Raw genomic sequence first — 21,957 nt, 5'->3', positions numbered from 1 at the left:
ACCTTCTATATGCTTGATAGGCTGCTCCAGCAGAAATGTGCAGTTAACGTCTACCTGTATGAACTCTGCGGCAGAACCGGTTCTGGGGAGCTGGGGTTTTTTTCACCGCGCCAGTGGCTGCTCATGCGCGATGCATGCAGACTTCTGCACCCATTTGAGGAGATCACCAAACTGGTCAGTCGCAGCCATGGCGCCATCAGTGACATGGTACCTTATGCCTTCTTTATGGAGCGTGCATTGCGTCGTGTCATTGATCAAGCTGTGGAGGAGCAGGAGCTGGAAGATGAGGAAGTCGCAATGCTGGATGAATTCCCAGGGGGGGCTACTCTATCTGAGACAAGTCAACAACAGGAGTCTAAAGAGGAGTCAGAGGAGGATGGTGCCGGGGCGGATGAGGAGGAGCAAGAAGAGCATGCTTTAAACCTTTCTGGGATTCCTGTTGTGCGTGGATGGGGAGAGGAGAATGAAGAGGACGACATTATCCTGGATGATGAGCAGGAGCCAGGCCACCACACCGCTTCCACTTTAGTGCAAATGGGGGCCTTCATGCTCCAGTGTTTTAATAGGGACCCCCGTATAAAAAGCATAAGGGTCAAGGACCAGTACTGGGTGGCAACATACTTAGACCCCCGGTACAAACACAAAATGGCGGAAATGTTACCACCGTCACAGAGGGCTGTCAGAATGCAGCACTTCCAGGCCTTGCTTCGAGAAATGCTGCATTCTGCTTTTGCAAGCGCTGGCAGAGGAGCAATTCCCACTCCCAAAGAAGGAGTTGCGGGTACCAATCCAACAGCGCCTGCAAGAAGAGGCCGGTTTGAAGATGTGTTGGTGACTTCAGATATGAGGTCATTCTTTCAGCCGACCCATCAACAGGTGTCATCCGGATCCAGCATCAGGGAACGCCTAGACCGTCAGGTGTCCGATTACATCGGGTTAACGGCCGATGTGGACGCTCTGAGGAGTGATGAACCCCTGGACTACTGGGTGGGCAGGCTTGACCTCTGGCCAGAGCTTGCCCAATTTGCAATCGAACTGTTGGCTTGCCTCTCATCCAGTGTCCTGTCCGAAAGGACGTTCAGCGCAGCAGGGGGGATCGTGACCGATAAGCGTACTTGCCTAGCCCACGACAGTGTTAACTACCTCACATTTCTAAAAATGAATGAGGCATGGATCTCGGAGGAATTCAACACATGTGACCAGTAGACCATGTATATGTCTATAAACAATTTTTTTAATCGAGCACAGAGACCTTCTTTCTTCATTTGGCTCACTTCCTTGTCCAAAAAAAGAACACCGTACTATATGCCCGTACCCTCCTCTTTGAAGAGGTTGAGCGGTGTCATATTTCTACTGGGGCTGCTTATTATGAGGGGCTCCCACCATCCCTGTGCTGTGCTGACATCCTCCTGGGGCTGTACCTCTGCTGTGCATATTGTGAGGGGCTCCCACCAACCCTGTGCTGTGCTGACTTCCTCCTGGGGCTGTACCTCTGCTGTGCATATTTTGAGGTGCTCCCACCATCCCTGTGCTATGCTCATTATGAGGGGCTCCCACCATCCCTGTGCTGTGCTGACTTCCTCCTGGGGCTGCTTATTATGAGGGCCTCCCACCATCCCTGTGCTATGCTGACATCCTCCTGGGGCTGCTTATTATGAGGGGCTCCCACCATCCATGTGCTATGCTGACATCCTCCTGGGGCTGCTTATTATGAGGGGCTCCCACCATCCCTGTGTTATGCTCATTATGAGGGGCTCCCACCATCCTTGTGCTATGCTCATTATGAGGGGCTCCCACCATCCCTGTGCTATGCTGACTTCCTCCTGGGGCTGCTTACGGTGCAGGTGTCAGTGCTGTATATCACGGTGCTGATGTTAGTGCTCTCTATCACGGTGCTGCTGTCAGTGCTGTATATCACGGTGCTGGTGTGAGTGCTTTATGTCACGGTGCTGATGTCAGTGCTCTCTATCACGGTGCTGCTGTCAGTGCTGTATATCACGGTGCTGGTGTGAGTGCTTTATGTCACGCTGCTGATGTCAGTGCTCTCTATCACGGTGCTGCTGTCAGTGCTGTATATCACGGTGCTGGTGTGAGTGCTTTATGTCACGGTGCTGATGTCAGTGCTCTCTATCACGGTGCTGCTGTCAGTGCTGTATATCACGGTGCTGGTGTGAGTGCGTTATGTCACGGTGCTGATGTCAGTGCTCTCTATCACGGTGCTGCTGTCAGTGCTGTATATCACAGTGCTGGTGTGAGTGCTTTATGTCACGCTGCTGATGTCAGTGCTCTCTATCACGGTGCTGTTGTCAGATCACTCTATCACGGTGCAGGTGTCATTGCTGTATGTCACGCTGCTGATGTCAGTGCTCTCTATCACGGTGCTGTTGTCAGATCACTCTATCACGGTGCAGGTGTCATTGCTGTATGTCACGCTGCTGGTGATCATCTCCTGCACCCTCTTCTTTGCCTTCCCTGGTCCCTGACCTTCACTCTCTTCCATTGCCTTCATGCGCTCCACAGTCCTGAATTGTCACAACAATTTCCTATATAAAAAAAGAATGCTTGTAGTTGTCGATCCCAGATTCCCCTCATACATGTGTTATGTCATTGGCCATGTGGTGGGACTATGTTTGCACAGCTATTAATTATTTTGTGGCTGCAAATTTGACCTGTAGGTTTGCGAAGTTCGCCTCCCATTGAAGTCAATGGGGCCCGCCGCGAACGTTCCGGTTCGCGAACTATTGGCCGCGTTCGTGGTCCGTGTTCGCGAAACGTCCCGTCGGAAGTTCGTCCATCACTAATCATAGACACCGCTCAGGGCAGGGAGTTTCTACCAAGGCCAAAGGCCATGGCTATAGGGGCTCTGGTGCACCTAATACTGAGCAGAAGGACTTCCCCCCCATTCGGCTGTGTATGAGACTGTTAGGGAAAATGGTCGCCTCCTTCGAGGCCGTTCCATTCACCCAGTTTCACTCAAGGCCTTTGCAGAGATGCATCCTTGCAGCTTGGAACAAGAAGCCCCAGGCCTTGAACCTTCCTATGTGTTTATCCCCAGGGATACGCAGGAGTCTCGTTTGGTGGTTACAGACCAGAAATCTGCTGAAAGGCAAAAATGTTCTTCCCCTTCCATGGAAGATTGTAACTACAGATGCCAGCCTGACAGGCTGGGGAGCAGTGTTGGAAGAGGTATGCACGCAGGGAAAATGGTCTGCGACCGAAAAGCTACTGCCCATTAGGGATGAGCCAAACACCCCCCGGTTCGGTTCGCACCAGAACTTTCGAACGGACCCCAAATTCGAACGAACTTTAGAACCCCATTGAAGTCTATGGGACTCGAACGTTCGAAATTAAAAGTGCTAATTTTAACGGCTAATATGCAAGATACTGTCCTAAAAAGGGTTTGGGGACCTGGCTCCTGCCCCAGGGGACATGGGTCAATGCATAAAATGTTTTTAAAAATGGCCGTTTTGGCGGGAGCACTGATTTTAATGACGATTAAAGTGAAAAAAAAAAAGTGAAATATTCCTTTAAATATGGTGCCTGGGGGGTGTCTGTAGTATGCCTGTGAAATGCCACGTGTTTCCCGTGTTTAGAACAGTCCCTGCACAAAATGACATTAAACGGAAATAACACCATTTAAAACTGCTTGCGGTTTTAATGTTATATCTGGTTCCTGCAATATGGTTGAAAATCATTGAGAAAAATGGCATGGGTAGCCCTCCCTGCCCATTACCAGCCTATTTGGGTCTTGTACGCATATTAAGGGGAACCCTGTACCCATATTAAAAAAAGGAAATGCGTGTGGCCCCCAGGCCCTATATACTCAGAACAGCAGTATACAGGCGGTGCAAACAAGACAGGGACTGTGTAGGTTTGTTGTGTTAAGTTGAATCTGTTTGTAATTTTCAACTGGTACATTTTGAAAGTGTAGCTCCAGTCAAAAAAACGATTTTTAAGCTTTTTGGAAAACATAGGGAAGGGTTATCACCCCTGTATAATTTGTTTTGTCGTCCATCTTTTTTCATCTCACTTGCTGTTGTCTCCTTCCGTTTGCAAGTAGGAGATGTTTGTAAATTGGATGTTTGAAAGTAGGGGCCTGCCCTATATGCTCTGCAGAAATGGCGGAACAAGGTGTTGGTTTTGCCACAACATTGTAAGCCCTGAAAGTGACTCTTGGTGGGCGCTGGAGCGCCCTGCTGTGAACGATTATATCAAGAATTGTAATTACATGCCATTGTTGAACAGTGGTAGAAAAATTTACCTTTGGTGGTTGTGGTGCTGGTGCTACAACACTATAAGTCCTCACCGTTACTCTGGGTGGGCACAGGAAGGGGCCCCCCTGTGAAATATTATATCAAGAATTGTAATTACATGTCCCTGTTAAACAGGGGCAGAAAAATTTGGCCTTAGGCACTGCTGCTGGTGCCACCACACTGCAACCTCTCCCATATACTCTAGTTTTATTGCAGGAATTAGCCCTGCTGCAAAGCATTGCATGAAAAATTGTACTTAAACGCCCCTGTTAAACAGGGGCAGAAAAATTGGGCCTTAGGCACTGGTGCTGGTGCCACCACACTGCAACCTCTGCCATATACTCTAGTTTTATTGCAGGAATTAGCCCTGCTGCAAAGCATTGCATCAAAAATTGTAATTAAACGCCCTGTTAAACAGGGGCAGAAAAATTGGGCCTTAGGCACTGGTGCTGGTGCCACCACACTGCAACCTCTGCCATATGCTCTAGTTTTATTGCAGGAATCAGCCCTGCTGCAAAGCATTGCATCAAAAATTGTAATTAAACGCCCCTGTTAAACAGGGGCAGAAAAATTGGGCCTTAGGCACTGGTGCTGGTGCCACCACACTGCAACCTCTTCCATATACTCTAGTTTTATTGCAGGAATTAGCCCTGCTGCAAAGCATTGCATCAAAAATTGTAATTAAATGCCCCTGTTAAACAGGGGCAGAAAAATTGGGCCTTAGGCACTGGTGCTGGTGCCACCACACTGCAACCTCTGCCATATACTCTTGTTTTATTGCAGGAATTAGCCCTGCTGCAAAGCATTGCATCAAAAATTGTAATTAAACGCCCCTTTTAAACAGGGGCATAAAAATTGGGCCTTAGGCACTGGTTCTGGTGCCACCACACTGCAACCTCTTCCATATACTCTAGTTTTATTGCAGGAATTAGCCCTGCTGCAAAGCATTGCATCAAAAATTGTACTTAAACGCCCCTGTTAAACAGGGGCAGAAAAATTGGGCCTTAGGCACTGGTGCTGGTGCCACCACACTGCAACCTCTGCCATATACTCTTGTTTTATTGCAGGAATTAGCCCTGCTGCAAAGCATTGCAACAAAAATTGTAATTAAACGCCCCTGTTAAACAGGCAGTCTTGAAGGGATGTGATATTTCAAAAAAAATTATTCTGTTACATCAGCTTCAGGTGCTTGGTAGCTGTGGGTGATCCAAGACTGATTCATCTTGATGAAGGTCAGTCGATCAACTGATTTGGTGGACAGGCGCACCCTGTGATCGGTAACAAAGCCACCAGCAGCACTGAAGGTGCGTTCCGAAAGAACGCTGGATGCAGGACAGGCCAGTAGCTCAATTGCATACTGTGCAAGCTCTGGCCAGTGATCCATCCTCAAGACCCAGTAAGCCACAGGATTTTCGGTGGGAAAGGTGTCCAAGTCTGACCTTGCCCCTAGGTATTCCTGCACCATGTAAATCAGACGCTGGCGATGGGTGCTGGAACCGATCATACCTTGGGGCTGCGGACTAAAAAATTGTCTGAAAGCATCAGTCAGACGGCCACCTTCTCCACCGCTCCTTCTGACCGATGCCTCAGCAACACGTTGTCCAGGACCAGGAGTTTGTAACCTCCCAGTCTCTGGGAACGCGTTGCACAGACCTTTCTGCAAGGCCTCCCGGAGATGTCTCATCCTCTGCTCCCTCTGCCATGGCAAGATAAGGTCGGCAACCTTACCCTTGTACCGTGGATCAAGGAGAGTGGCCAGCCAGTAATGGTCCCTCTCCTTGATCCGAAGAATACGAGGATCCTTCCGCAGGCTTTGCAGGATCAGGGAGGCCATGCAGCGTAGGTTAGCTGAGGCATTCGGTCCGGAGTCCTCTGGGTCACTAAGGACAACATGATCTGCAGCTACCTCCTCCCAGCCACGTACAAGTCCACGTGTTTCTTGGGACTGTAAATCATCCCTACAAGACTGCTGCTGCTGCTGCTGCTGCTGATGCTGAGTGCCAGCCTCCACCTCCATGCTGACACAATCATCCTCCTCCTCCTCTTCCTCCTCCTCATCCTCTTCCTGTGTGATGGGTGGCACAGCAGGAACACTGTCTGGATAAAGGGGGCCTTGAGAGGCAAGGAAGTCCTCCTCTTCCTGCCTCTGTTCTGCCTCAAGTGCCCTGTCCATTATTCCATGCAGCGTATGCTCCAAGAGGTGGACAAGAGGTACAGTGTCACTGATGCATGCACTGTCACTGCTCACCATCCTTGTGGCCTCCTCAAACGGTGGCAGGACAGTGCATGCATCCCTGATCATGCCCCACTGGCGTGGTGAGAAAAAACCGAGCTCCCCTGACCCTGTCCTGGTGCCGTAGTCGCACAGGTACTCATTGATGGCCCTCTGCTGCGTGTGCAGCCGCTGCAGCATGGCCAACGTTGAGTTCCACCTGGTGGGCATGTCACATATAAGGCGGTTCTTGGGCAGGTTCAACTCCTTTTGGAGCTCAGCCAGCCGAGCACAGGCATTAAATGATCGGCGGAAATGCACACAGACTTTCCTGGCCTGCTTCAGGACATCCTGTAAGCCGGGGTACCTGCCCAAGAACCGCTGCACCACCAGGTTAAGGACGTGAGCTACACAGGGCACATGGGTCAGTTGTCCCTGTCCGAGGGCGGAGAGGAGGTTGGTGCCATTGTCACAAACCACCATTCCTGGCTTAAGCTGGCGTGGCGTCAACCACCTCTCGGCCTGCCTCTGCAGAGCTGACAAAACATCCGCCCCAGTGTGGCTCCTGTCCCCCAAACAAACCAGCGCAAGCACGGCATGGCATCGTTTTGCCTGCGTACTTGCGTAGCCCCTGGAACGCCTACGAAGCACCGCTGGTTCTGAGGACAGAGCACTGGAAGAGGCCATGTAGGAAGAAGAAGAGGAGGGGGTGGAGGAGAGAGGTGTGTCACAACCAATACTAGCATTTTGGAGGCGTGGTGGCGGAACAACCTCCAACACTACTGCACCTTGTCCTGCATCCTTCCCAGCTGCCAGAAGAGTGACCCAATGGGCCGTGAAAGACAGGTAACGTCCCTGTCCATGCCTGCTGGACCATGAGTCAGCGGTAATATGCACCTTACCGCTGACCGCCCTGTCCAGCAAGGCAAGGACATTGCCTTCCACATGCCGGTAGAGAGCCGGAATCGCCCTCCGTGAGAAAAAGTGGCGTTTGGGGACCTGCCACTGAGGAACCGCACATTGTACAAACTCACGGAAGGGGGCCGAGTCTACCAACTGAAAAGGCAGCAGTTGAAGTGCTAGCAATTTAGCCAAGCTAGCGTTCAACCGCTGGGCATGTGGATGGCTGGGAGTGAACCTCTTTCGCCGGTCCAGCAGCTGGGGCAGGGACATTTGCCTGCTATAATCGGACGTGGGTGTACCGCTAGCAGAGTTCCCGGAAGCACTTGGCTGTGACACACCTAATTCTACACCTTCATTCCTCTCAGAGCAGGTTTCAGAGAGAACTGAAGGTCTAGTGGGGTTGGAGATGCCAGCTGATGAGGAGCAAGGAGAGGTCCGCTTTGTTCTTTGGTGTGGGTCTTTGAGGTACGCTTGCCAACGAGCTGCATGGCAGGTCAACATATGTCTGGTCAAGCATGTGGTGCCCAAGCGGCTGATGTTTTGGCCACGCGAGATACGCTTGAGACATATGTTGCAAATAGCAGCGGTGCGATCTGATGCACTCGTCTCAAAAAAGGCCCACACCAAAGAACTTTTAGAATAACGCGCAGAGGCAGCGCCCTGCACAGGCAGAGCTCTGCGGTGTGATTCAGTCAGTGTGCTGCCCCTAAGCTGGCCCCCGGAGGGCATCCTGCCTCATTGGACATGTGCCTCCTCCTCCTCCTCCTCCTCCTCCTCTCTCCTTCCAGGCACCCACGTGGAGTCAGTGCCCTCATCATCCCCTCCCTCTTCATCGCTGTAGCAAACCTGGCAGTATGCTGCAGCTTGTGGAACATGACTGCCAGATTGCTGTCCTTCTTGAGCATCCCCTCTCTCTGTGCTCACGCTACTGCCTTCCTCTAGCTGAGTGTCATCATCAGAGCCCACAAAACACTGGGCATCCTCCTGGAGCATGTACCCAACACTGTGCTCAAAGAGTTCAGGAGACTCCTCAGGAGGACGTGGTGGGTCTAGGGAAGGAGTCACTGATGATGACATTGAGAGGAGGGAAGACGATGCGTTGGCAGCTGCTTTGCTAGTACCCTGAGACTGGGTGAGAGAGGATGAGGAGGATGAAGAGGGCTTGGTCATCCACTCTACCAAGTCGTTGGCATGTTGCGGTTCAACATGTCCAGCTGCCGAAAAGAAGGACAAGCGTGTCCCATTGCCACGTGCTGATGACAATGCACCGCGTCCACGACCAGCACTGTTGTCTCTAGACACAGAGCCTGCTTGCCCTCTTTTATCGGCTCGCACCTGTCTGCCTCTCCTTGCTGGCCTTCCAGACATGGTAATGGCCTGAAGGGAGTTGGGTAAAACAGCAGTGTAATGGAGTCACACAACACCCACTAAGCCCTGCAGATGGCTCTATTAGAGAACAGCAATAAACGGTAGATACAGGTGTATATTGTGCTCGAGTCACACAACACCCACTAACTCCTGCAGATGCCTTTATTATAGAACACCAGAGATAAAGGGGTATACTGTAATTGAGTCACACAACACCCACTAAGCCTTGCAGATGGCTCTATTAGAGAACAGCAATAAAGGGTAGATACAGGTGTATATTGTGCTGGAGGCACAAAAAACCCACTAACTCCTGCAGATGCCTTTTTTATAGAACACCAGAGATAAAGGGGTATATACAGATGTATACTGTGCTGTGCTGGAGGCACACACAAATTCCAATAACTCCTGCAGATGGCAAGTGGGCTCAAATAGATAAGAGCTATGTAGGTGGATATAGCGGTGTGTACTGGGTACAGAGCACGCAGACAGCACGCACAAGCTCCTAACACTACTGACTGCAAGCTCTATTATAAAAGATAGATCACTAGCTATATAGGTGAGGTGAAAATAGTGGTGTATACTGCGGTCAGGGCACACAGACAACAACCACTACACAACAGCAAGATCGAAAATCGTCCGAAAACGATCGGTGTGTACTGTGTTGAAGGTACACAGAACACCCACTAACTGCTTCAGACGCCAACACACTACACTAGGCCGCCGCACTGGCCACCTTATATAGTGTGGGGCGTGTACTACACAGCCTGAGCTATGATTGGCCACAGGCATCCTGCCTGTGGCCAATCATGGCTCTCCTCGCTTCTGGCGCTGTGATTGGCCAAGCATGCGGGGTCACAGTGCATGCTTGGCCAATCATGAGCCAGCAATGCACTGCGATGACGCAGTGCATTGTGGGCCGTGAGCGCCACACGAATTTGGCGCGAACGGCCCATAACGTTCGAATTCGGCGAACGGGCGAACAGCCGATGTTCGAGTCGAACGGATGTTCGACTTGAACACGAAGCTCATCCCTACTGCCCATAAATATTCTGGAAATTCGGGCAGTTTATATGGCCCTCATGGACTGGTCCTACAGACTACAGGGTCACCCTGTTCGAATACAGTCTGACAATGCCACAGCTGTGGCTTATATCAATCACCAGGGTGGCACCAAAATTCTGGATGCACAAAGAGAGGTGAATCGCATCACCAGGGTTGCACCAAAATTCTGGATGCACAAAGAGAGGTGAATCGCATACTTGCTTGGGCGGAGAGGCATGTTCCATGCCTTTCTGCATTCTTCATTCCAGGGGTGAAAAATTGGCAGGCGGACTTTCTAAGCCACCAACAGTTATGCCCAGGAGAATGGGCTCTACACCTCGACATATTTCAGACCATATGTCACAAATGGGGCACTCCAGACGTAGATCTGTTTGCGTCCAGATTCAACAGGAAGCTGCACAAGTTTGTGTCAAGGACAAGGGATGTACTTGCTCAGGGGTCAGATGCTCTGACAATTCCCTGGGATCAGTACAATCTAATCTATGCCTTCCCACCATACCCGCTTCTGTTACGGTTCCTGGGAAGAGTCAAGAGGGAAACAAAGTCGGTTCTATTGGTAGCCCTAGCTTGGCCCAGGCGACCTTGGTATGCAGAGATCATGAAGATGGCAGTAGGCAGGTCTTGGATCCTTCCTCTCTGGACAGATCTGCTATCGCAGGGTCCAATTTACCATCCTGCTTTACACAGTCTGAATTTAACGGTTTGGCTGCTGAGACCCACATTCTGGAAGACCGTGGACTCTCGGAGTCGGTCCTTTCTACTCTGGTCAATGCCAGAAAGCCGGCCTCCAGGCTTATTTACTACAAAATCTGGAAGGCATATGTTTCTTGGTGTGAACCCAGGGGATGGCATCCTAGAAAGTATGTCGTTAGCAGTATCTTGGCTTTCCTCCAGTCAGGCCTAGAAATGAATTTGGCCATAAGCACTATCAAGGTTCAGATTTCAGCCTTGTCGGTTTTTTTCCATAGGCCACTTGCATCACATTCTCTTGTCCAGGCTTTCATTCAGGGGGCCATGCAGTTAAGGCCGCCAGTCAAACCTCCGGTATGCCCATGGGATCTGAATTTGGTTCTCTCGGCATTGCAGGGACAACCATTTGAACCATTGCATCAGGCTTCGTTAGTTCTTATGACTAAAAAATGTGTCTTCTTGATAGCCATATCCTCGGCTAGAAGAGTGTCAGAGCTGGCAGCTCTTTCAAGCAAGGAACCTTATCTAATTATTCATAAGGACCGAGTAGTGATGCGTCCTAATAGGTCCTTTCTACCTAAGGTGGTTTCGGGATTCCATTTGAATCAAGATGTAATCCTACCATCCTTTTTTCCAGATCCACAGTCCGCAGAAGAAGAGTCTTTGCACACTCTAGATGTGGTAAGGGCAATCAGTATTTATCTCCAGGCAACTGCTCAGATAAGAAAGACTGTTTATTTATTTTGCCAGAAGGCCCTAAAAAGGGCCAAGCGGCATCAAAATCCACTCTCTCAAGATGGATTAGACAAGTTATTCTTCAGGCCTTTAGTGTAAAGGGGAAGAGTCCTCCTTTTCAAGTGAAAGCGCACTCAACTTGGGCTGTAAGTTCTTCTTGGGCAGTGCATCACCAGGCCTCCCTGGCTCAGATCTGTAAGGTGCGACTTGGTCATCAGTCCATATATTTACCAGATTTTATCAGGTGGATGTCAGAGGGCAAGAGGATACCGCCTTTGAGCGCAGTGTACTGCAGGCTGCAGTTTAGTTCCTCTGGTCCATGGCGGTCTATAAATCTGATCTGTGTCTCCCTCCCCTCAAACTGAGCATTGCTTTGGGACATCCCACTATGTAATGAAGCTCCTGTGTCCTGTGATGTATGATCAAGAAAATAGGATTTTTATATGCAGCTTAACTGTAAAATTATTTTCTTGAGAGTACATCACGGGACACAGAGCTTCTGCCCTTCTTGGGTTTTACGTGGTTTCTTATTGCTTTGCTACAAAACTGAGGTGCCTCCCATATGGGAGGGGTTATATAGGGGAGGAATTCTCCTTAATTGGGGTTAGCCAGTGTCCAATCACCGAAGGTGCCTATATAACCCACTATGTAATGAAGCTCCTGTGTCCCGTGATGTACTCTCAAGAAAAGGATTTTACAGCTAAGCTGTATATAAAAATCCTATTTTTCCTGTGATGGCGAACCGTGGCACCCCAGATGTTTTGGAACTACATTTCCCATGATGCTCATGCACTCTGCAGTGTAGTTGAGCATCATGGTAAATATAGTTCCAAAACATCGAGGGTGCCAAGGTTTGCCATCACTGTCCTATTCAGTCCTCTTTTTCTTTTGGCCGTGAGCATATCTGAAGTTCATACATGTGCGGTATAGAGGTGGCACCACTCTCTGCTGTATTTTGCATTGTATTGTGCAGAGTGAGGGGTGGAGCCTTGACACCCTTGGTTCAGAGAATGTTGGCTAAATGTAGCTGGGTTTCATTAAACATGGAAGTGGCACAGCACCACATTGTGAGTCTGCAGGGGACAGTGCCAGAGAAAGTATACGTATAGGAGATGAAGCTGCTTTTTATTTTTAACTCAGGCTGTAAACTACATTATTGTATTTCTATCAACACTTCAAATCATGTTATGTACTATTTCACATTCCAGTTTAATATTACATTTACATATACATATTTCAATTGTTTATTTGGATGTTTGCCTGTAAAGCTTTACATTGAATCGGTCACGATGAATAAGTAAATGAGTAACAACCTAAGATGTAAGCTGCTGTTCTCCTGGACTGTGTTTTAGTTCACCCAAAGTGAAGCTGAGTATGTTCAGTTTTACTGCCCTTGAACAATTGTGCAGTCCAGGAGTCAGAGAAAAGTCTATTTTCTGCTACATCTTCTCACAAACATATTTGGATTCAGATCCAGACTCCCTTTCACATGTTTTTGCAGCATGAATAAATATGTTCTGATACATTAACATTTGTTCCGTGCAAGGCCCTGGAGCATTGATTTATTTATAGTTTTTAACAGTTTACAGGTCAGTGCCTATGCAAACCACAATATAAAGGAAAGAAATGTGACCAATGTGAAGAAAATTATTATGGAAACCCCAAGGTGAAATGCATACGTGAGTATGTTTGTAACAGATTCTAGTAGTCATTATGCAACACAATATAACAAAAAATAGCCACTATTTTGGTTGCTGAATACATTTCAGGGATCATAGAAATGATGAGGCCAGCAAATATTTGCCAACATGTGCAAATACAGTATGTGCTTTATTGTGACCTTACAATGAAAATGTATACGTGATCAGAATAAGAGCGCTACCCCGTGCTTGTGCTAATAAATAATTACCATAAAAACCATAATAAAATTCATAATAAAAATTGACACCATAATCAGTGTACAATATTAAAGTTCATAAAAATTCAAAATAATAATAAAGTTTGTGAACTTCAAAAACTTTGCAGTACTGCCTTCAATTATTCAAATGTGCAAATGACAGTGCCAAGTGCTGAGAAAATCTTCTGTGAAATCCGTGCTCCCCTCTCACTCACCAGAAATCCAGGACTACCATGACAGAAGTCATAAACGCCTCAGAGGGTGGCTGGGATCTGTAGTCCCACGTGCTGTTTCCAACTGCAACGTGCATTGCCCTCAGTAGACTATCAGAGATTCACATAGGAAAGCACACAAACATTCAAAGGGCAATTGGGCTCTGTGGTCCCATGGGCTGTGTCTCCAACTGCAGCATACGTTGTCCTCAGCAAACCATCAGGGATATGTACAGATGGATAAAGTGATCCTTTAAGGAGACAAAGATGATGTTCAAAAAATGTAACAAGGGTGTATCTAAAAAACAATATAAAAGTGTAGGTGGCACATTCAAAAAGGCGAGTATTTTTCCTATATAAAGTTGTAGATACAGTAGGTACTTCTTACCAGACAAGGATGACCACCTACCATATGGCAGTGTGTCAATCAGGCTTATATCAGCCAAAAGCCAGGTGGTCGATGACGATGCCAACTCCAAAAAAAGCAATGTGGGAAGCACGTCTAGCAAGTTGGGCTTGCTACACGTGCTTCCCACATTGCTTTTAACAATTTTTTGTGATCACAATTTTATGCAGTCATGTGGATTCGATGTTTGTATTTTTTAAACATTAAAAATCTCTCTTTTTTGACCTGCACCATGTGGAGCTTTTTTCATCTTTTTTTTTTTTTGCATAATGATCTGAATGTGAAAGTATTTCCATCTATTGCTGGTCTTTGACCCTCCATCGAAGCTCAATTTATTTTTGGTCTGACGAGTTTCCTGAACTCATGATACTTGGTTGTGCCATACTTTCTGGATTCATCTCTGGTTGATCGATTGAACGTCTGTAGTCCAGAGTGATGCTCCTACATGTTCCATTGGCATTAGTATCATCGTCAACCACCCGGCTTTTGCCCGATATAAGCCTGATTGACACAGTGTAAAATTTGGGTTTTATGTAATAAAAAAATTGAATTACACTATATATTGCTCTCTTTGCCATCTCTACATATCCCTGATGGTTTGCTGAGGACAATGTAAACTGCAGTTGGAGACACAGCACACGGGACCACAGAGCCCAGCTACCTGTTGAATGTTTGTGTGCTTTCCTATGTAAATCTCGGATCTCTGATAGTCTATTGAGGGCAACACATGTTGCAGTTGGAAACACAGCACATGGAACTACAGATCCCAGCCACCCTCTCAAGTGTTTTTGACCTCTGTCATGGTAATGCTGGATTTCTGGTGAGTGAGCGGGCACACAGAGAGGAGCATGGATTGCACAGATGATTTTCTCAGCACTTGGCACTTTAATTTGAACATTTGAATAATTTAAGGCTGTACTGCAAAGTTTTAGAAGTTCACAAACTTTATTTTTATTTAGAATTTTTATGGATGTTAATATTGTACATTGATTATGGTTATGTCGATTTTATTATGAATTTTATTATGGTTTGTATGGTAATGATTTATTAGCACAAACACAGAGTAGAGCTCTTATTCTGATCACATATTTAAAGCCACTTGCCACATTGAGAGCAGCAACCCATTTAGTTAATGTTTACACTTCATTAATTTGTCACAAATTTTTATTTAAAGTCACATTTTTAGCGCAGGAATCCATAGGTGTGTTACACACATCTACTTACTCATCCATCAATGAAAATGTATAGATTCCCTTATAATTTCTGTAGATATTACCTGGTATTTTATACAAAAATGTATTACGCTTGGAGGGCAAGTATAGCTGCTGACACACCAACTGACAAGTTGTTAACGAACCATTATAAAAATATGTGTAGCACTATATAATATTAACAAACAGGACTGGAGTGATGTAACAACAGCAATGAAACAATATACAATGTAATACTAATAATAGTAAAAACATAATAATGTTAATAAAGGTAAAGTGAATCTAAGTGAGTCTAAGCCCGGGTTCACACTCTGGTGATGCGGGAACCAGTGCAATTCCAATGCCAGTTCCCATATCACATCTCCCCCACAGGTAGTTCACACTGCCCTCTCTGAACTGCTGCAGGTGTCAATACAAAGTTAATGATACCCGCAGATTGGTTCGCAGATCGCAGTGTGAACTGTGGATTCAGACAGGAATCAGATTGCATGGGTGTGAACACCCATGTGATCCAATTCCAGTGCAGGAATTAAAAATTCCTGCACCTTTTTTGTGCAAATCCAATGCGAGTTCAGACATACAACTGTATGACTGAATTCACATTGCACAGACATCGCATTGTGATCCATACCAGCAATGCGGTATGAATCACATGCGATGTCTGTGTTCTCATATGTGTGAACCCAGGCTAAAGTGTAAAAATGGATATATAAAAAATAGTGCAGCGTTAAACAAATGTGTGTAACACAAAATTAACCACATGACAATGCAAAAATTATAAAATATTTTGGTGCAAAGGATAAATTATAAATTCATTACATAAATCCATAAAAAGTCCTTATAATCTGTCTTTTAAAAGTGTTACTAAACCCACAACAGTAAAATCAGTCTGTATATGCAGCATGACATGCTTATTATACTCACTGTGGAACTTGAGGGGTTAATCATCTGCATTGTGTAAAAAGGCTGTTTTTATCCTGTATGCATAGATCTTTCCCCTCCTGCACTGCCTATCTGGGGAAGGCCAGCTAACAAAGGCAGGGTAGCTGACCTGCACATGCTCAGTTGTGTCTGTTATGCTGGAGAGAACATTTATTTTGTTTCTCAGAGCTAGCCAGGTCACATGATATTGACATCACACATGTGGGCGTGTATACAGGCGGTAGTGGAAATCTCCTCTTACCTGAACTCTCAGCACTAGAGAAACAGTACAGTTTATCATGTAACCGCGGTATACAGATCATCCAAAAAGGTATATAGTTTTAGTATTTTAATGTAAAATGATTTATAAGCTGTGGGCTCTGTGTGAAAAAACAAATCCACTTATAGATTGGGGCCAAAACAGTCTCTTCATAGACTTTCACCTCCGTGTCTCTCCTATGATTCCTGTGGTCCCTCCACCAGATGTGCCCTTACCTTATATACTATAAAATTGTGCCTTGTATATTAATATTCCTCTGGATCACTCCTCTTGATGTTTCTCCTTCCTTATGGATGCTGCTTGCAAGCTCCAATCAGGGCAATGGCATGTAAAGCAATCAAAGCCATGCAATAGTGCTTTATCCTTTTTAAAAGATTTATTTTACCCATACAACATATATGCACTTACATTTAAAGCCTTGTACACACGATCGAAGAATCCATCGGAATGTGTCCTATCGGACCGTGTTGTCGGATAATCCGACTGTGTGTGGTATGCATCGGAATGTTTCAGTCGGAATATCCATCGGACCCAAATTTCCAACTTGTTGGAAATATTTCCCAACCAACTGGTTCGATCGGACATACTCCGATCATGTGTAGAGAATTTTGATCGGACCAAGTGCCACGCATGCTCAGATCAAATTCCTACATCAAAGCTATTGGCTACTAGCCTGAATGTAGTCCCATCGTAACGAAATTACGTCATCATGTTCTGAAAGATCGGATTTTTCGACAACTTAGTCCGACCGTGTGTATGCAACAGTTTCGGACAAGATCCGACGGACAAAAAACGACGTGCAAAATCCGACGGATTTGGTTGTCGAAATCTCCAACCGTGTGTACAGGGGCTGAAAACACTTCAATAGGCATGTACGTATTCCATATATAGCTTGTGCAAGGACAAGTGTTTCACCTGTCTTCCAGTTCTGCAGCTCCGGCCGTCAGTGTAACCTCCGTCCGTGTGACACAGTCTTTCCCTTCCTCGTTCTATGTTTGTCAGCCTCTCAGGTCCCTTCTACTAGTTTCGTCACTCATAGTGACTTCCCCAGGGAAGTGTTAAAATGTAGTTCGCAAGTCCCACATTTCAATCCAGAGATCACCCAAAAGTATGTCATTTCAATCCCGAGATCACCCAAAAGTATGTCTGTGTTGATCAGAAAATAACTAGTGACTTCACTCACAACCTCATATAAATGGTATGTGCTTACCAGAAACCATGGACCCTTATAAAGTAAAGTAAAGCATCAGATGCACTTGTGTATTGGCAGATCACCACTTGACAAAACTTTCACTGCTGGAGAGGACTCCCTCAAAGTCATTTTTTCATAGGAATCCAGGGTAATCAGCCGCCAGCATCCCATAAAATCAGCATATGGAAAAGGATATGGGGCAAAACTCCATAGTGTAAAACCGTTATACATAGTAAGTTTATTTACAAAATGCTAAAACACTCACTCATCTGCACCAGCAATACAGTGTGAATCACATGTGATGTCTGTGTTCACATATGTATGAACCCAGGCTAAAGTATAAAAATTGATATATACAAAATAGTGCAGCACTAAACGTGTGTGTGTAACACAGAATTAACCATGTGACAATGCAAAAATGATAAAATATTTTGGTGCAAAGAATAAATTCACCAGTAAACAGCATCATACAAACAATAAAATACCGGGCATTGTGCAGGACACTTCCTGGATCCAAGTACGTGATGACGTCACAGGCACAGACTCCACCCAAGCACATTTCACTCTTTATTTTACTGTATAAGAATCGGTTTCAGGTAAGAGCATATCATTTATATGAGGTGGTGGAAACTTAGTGACGTCACTATTCACAGATAATTTTCTGCTCAACACAAAACATACTTTTGGGTGATCTCTGGATTGAAATTTGGGACTTGCCAACTAAATTTTTGTACCTCGGACTCTATTCACTTCCCCTTTATCAATGTTATTATGGTTTCACTATTATTAGTATTACATTGTATATTGTTTCATTATTTTTGTTGCATCACTTCAGTCCTGTTTGTTAATATTATATAGCGTTGCATGTATTTTTATATTGATTACCTGGTATTTGTCTCCTATAATAAAATCAACTGTAACATTTTCTACATAAATTAAATGCAAATATACCCTAGACTTTCCACACTTTTTGTTTGATGCTCCTTATTTAGCTGGTTTAAGCTGCAAATTAAATTGGACTGGTGATAAAAATTGAGCTAGAACAGTAATAACTCCAGAGCACAACTGTAGGGGACTTCCATTGGAGAAAACACTTTTCAGATAAACTGTACCCTGATATTAAATTGGTTATAAAATCTGTACAATGGCACCCAGTCTTTCATAGCATTTGCACACTGGTAAAATAAGAGAATACGTATGTACATGAATAGTTTAAGGACTATATTATCTAGGTAATACATTGTATATATGGGCAGATGTAGATTTGCAGAATAGGCCCAAGTGTTTGTATCAAGCATTCCACATGGATATGTAAGTTTCATCCATTCTTATAAGTTCTAATACCTGGATTTCTCAACAGGTCACATTTTAATCTTAAAAAAAAAGAAGGTTTCATTGTGATAGAACATGTTTTATATCTCATGCCATTGTGATTTTGCAGCTTGCAGGTGCAATCTGAAAGGCAGCAATAAGCCTATGTGTGATAAAGACACCGGGGCATGCAATTGCAAAGTAGGAGTTACTGGAAGATACTGTGACCAATGTGCTCCTAAATTTAAGCAAGAGTTCCCAGCCTGCCCTCGATGCCATATGTGCTTTGACGAATATGAAGCTGATGTGTCCTCCCTGGCTGACTCTGTTCATGACTTGGTTAGATTAGCTGCCAACATTGGCCCCACCAGATCACCAATGGGCTGTGATGTTCAGATGAGCATTCTACGGGATAGACTTTCTGCTATTGAGAAAATGTTTAAGAGTCGAATTCTTTCTCCTGACAAGTATGCAAAAGTCAAGGCCTTCTACGAAAGTATAAGGTAATCTTTAATGATCATGGTTGGATTATCTCACCATGTTTAAATGTTTGTAACCATATCTAGAATTATTGAATGTATTCCAACCACAATTTTCTTGCATTTTGATTATATAAGAAAATAATTATAATACGAAAAATAGCTGTGCTGCCTTTAGCAACCAGTTATCACTGTCCCTTCATTTTCCCACGGCAAGTAAGGTATCTAATTAAATAATCTGCTTGTTTACCATAGGCAACATTAAAGAGCACTAAAAACTAAAATGTAATATATTACAGCTTAACAGGCATTAGATGTGGTGCCTGCTTTAGATTTCTTTGTTCAGTCTAAAAATATTTATAGCAAGAACTAAAATTTCTGATGATGTGGATAGAAATGCAGAGACCGTGGTGCTTCCTGTGAGCTGAAAAGACAATGTTATTATTATTATAGTGTAAACGACTTGGCCCATTAACTTCCAATTGATGCAGATTAATTACGGTAGCCATGTTTGACGTTCTACAACTATGGCTGTCTCTATACAATGGAGAAGTGAGTGTAGCCATACAGTAACAGGAAGTGTATTATTCTCAGAATTGGGGAAAAAAGCCTGAAGAAAAAGAACTTGCACTATGTGCAAGCTACTACATTTAAGGGCTGGTAATGTTTCATGTATTCATTTTTTGTTTTGGGGTTTAGGCGCACTTTAACACTATAGGTAAACAAAAGTAAAAATCACCACTGCAATAGCCACATACTGAAATAGAGGATCGCTAAATACATGGAATTATCCACACTCCTTAATCCCTATACCTCCTGATTACATCAGGTGTGGTCTCTTTGAAGGAAAAGCATATTAACACTTTGATACACTATCTTATAAATGATCCAAATGATTAAACGATTAATTTATTATTTTAGATTATTGTAGGCCATTTGTGAGGCATGCAGAAAAGGAATTTGTTTTTCATTGACCTTCAAACAACCTGTTATGCCTATATAATATATCTGAGGTACAGTAGGCAACCTACAACTCTATGTTTTGGAACTGGAAGTACCCCTGTGACAATTAGCATATTGCTATTTGTAAATTCAAAGCAGTTTTAAATTAAGCCATTCACTCTCACAAGCTGTATATTTTCCCTGACATGATGTCCCATGCTGAGGGCACATTAATAATTGCTCTCCCCTTTAAGAGCCAGCACAGTCCTAGCTGAGACATGGTGATCACATGCATAAACAGTGATAGATTCCTTATAATATAGCAAGCAAGGGTTATAACCTAAAGCCTCGTACACACGCTTAGATTTTCGGATGACCGAACGTCCATTATTTGTGGCATGCTAGTCTCATTTTGAAAGTGAAAAGGTTACTCACAATACGAAAATTTTTGTAAGACAGAATACAACATCAGAAGTGACATAATGTGTTGAATAATTTTGTATGCATTCTTTTGTTTCTGAACATGCGTAGTCTTGCTGTTATGATTTTTTTTGTACGAAAACTGAACTAATGAAATGAAAATCAGACGTTGAGTTCACATCCAACAAAATTTTTATAGTCTGCACATCCAGCTTTTGTCTGACGAAAAAGCAAAATCGGCTGTTGAAAGCACCGTACTAACGATCCGAAAATCGTCAGAAAGCTCATCAAACAAAATTTTCAATCCGATTTTCGTATCGTGTGTACGGCCCTTTAGTGTCCCTGTTGGGTGTAATAATTTCCTGTCTGGTCATTGAGACACAAAGCGGGAAAAGGAGGAAACCTCACCAATGGCAACATAGACAACAAAAAAAAAAAACATGATAGGGTAAGCACAAAAGACAAGGAAACTTAAAAATAATTGTATTATTGAAAATTTTTAACTGATTGTATACATTTTTTTACAGGAATAAAGTAAATAAAATCAGGATTTCAGATTTGGGAAAATTCAGTGAGATACCAAAGCTGAATAAAACAATATGGGATATGGAGAAAGAGATTGATGTTTTATTTAAAAACCTAGACATAATAAGGATAAAGAAGCAGAAGGAAAATATAGTCAAGGTTAAAGGTAAGAACTGTACCTGTAGCAGTTACTTATTTCGTATTTATTTATTATGGGTATATAGTACCTGTATACAGCACTGTGCAAAAGTTTTCAAGCTCCTTTGAAGGAGCACAAAGAAACAAGCAACATTAAGTACCGTAGATGCAGTAGTCAGCCAAGGAAACTTAAAGCAGAAGTCCTCCCTAAAATAAAAAAATGACATTAAAATTCTACAAAAAATATCTAAAAAAAAATTTGAGTGTTTGTAGCTGCTGACTTTAAAAAAAAAAAAAGAGGCTGGAACACCTCTTTAATGCAGCAGAAAAAAGACACATCATGCTTACTTCCCTTCGACATCAGAAGATGTCCAGCAGGCTTTCATTACCGAACTGGTGGAAACCAGTGGGACCCAGGTACACCCATCTATTGCCTGGAGAAGTCTGGCCAGAAGTGGTCTTCATGGAAGAACTGAGGCCAAAAAGCAATGCCTCCAGCGTGGAAACAAAGCTAAGTGACTCAACTATGCACAAAAACAGAGGAACTGGGGTACAGAAAATGGCAGGAGGTGCTATGGACTGATAAGTCAAAATGTAAAATATTTGGCTGTAGCAGGCTGTAGCAGGAGGCAGTTTGTTCAACAAAGGACTGAAAAGTAGTGCAATAATGAGTGTCTGCAGGCAACAGTGATGCATGGTGGAGGTTCCTTGCAAATTTGGGGCTGCATTTCTGAAAATGGGGTTGGAGATTTGGTCAGGGTCAGTGGTGTCCTCAATCCTGAGAAATACAGGCAGAGCAT

General features: G+C 44.6%; 1 protein-coding gene across 1 annotated transcript in view; it reads left to right on the top strand.

Moving 5' to 3' along the window:
* Window positions 1-21,957, top strand: part of LAMB4 (laminin subunit beta 4) — a 233,867-nt gene that overhangs the window by 147,515 nt on the left and 64,395 nt on the right. Inside the window, exons 30-32 of the mRNA XM_077472837.1 lie at window positions 12,806-12,902; window positions 18,784-19,156; window positions 21,022-21,185. Of these exons, the coding sequence (XP_077328963.1) occupies window positions 12,806-12,902; window positions 18,784-19,156; window positions 21,022-21,185 (634 nt within the window). The remainder of the gene's footprint in view (window positions 1-12,805; window positions 12,903-18,783; window positions 19,157-21,021; window positions 21,186-21,957) is intronic.

The sequence above is a fragment of the Lithobates pipiens genome, unplaced genomic scaffold, assembly GCF_037356315.1.
Source record: "Lithobates pipiens isolate NorthernLeopardFrog02 unplaced genomic scaffold, aLitPip1_a1.2 Scaffold_8, whole genome shotgun sequence".
In the NCBI taxonomy this organism is placed as follows: Eukaryota; Metazoa; Chordata; class Amphibia; order Anura; family Ranidae; genus Lithobates; species Lithobates pipiens.
This window is presented reverse-complemented; position numbering and strand designations above follow the sequence as displayed.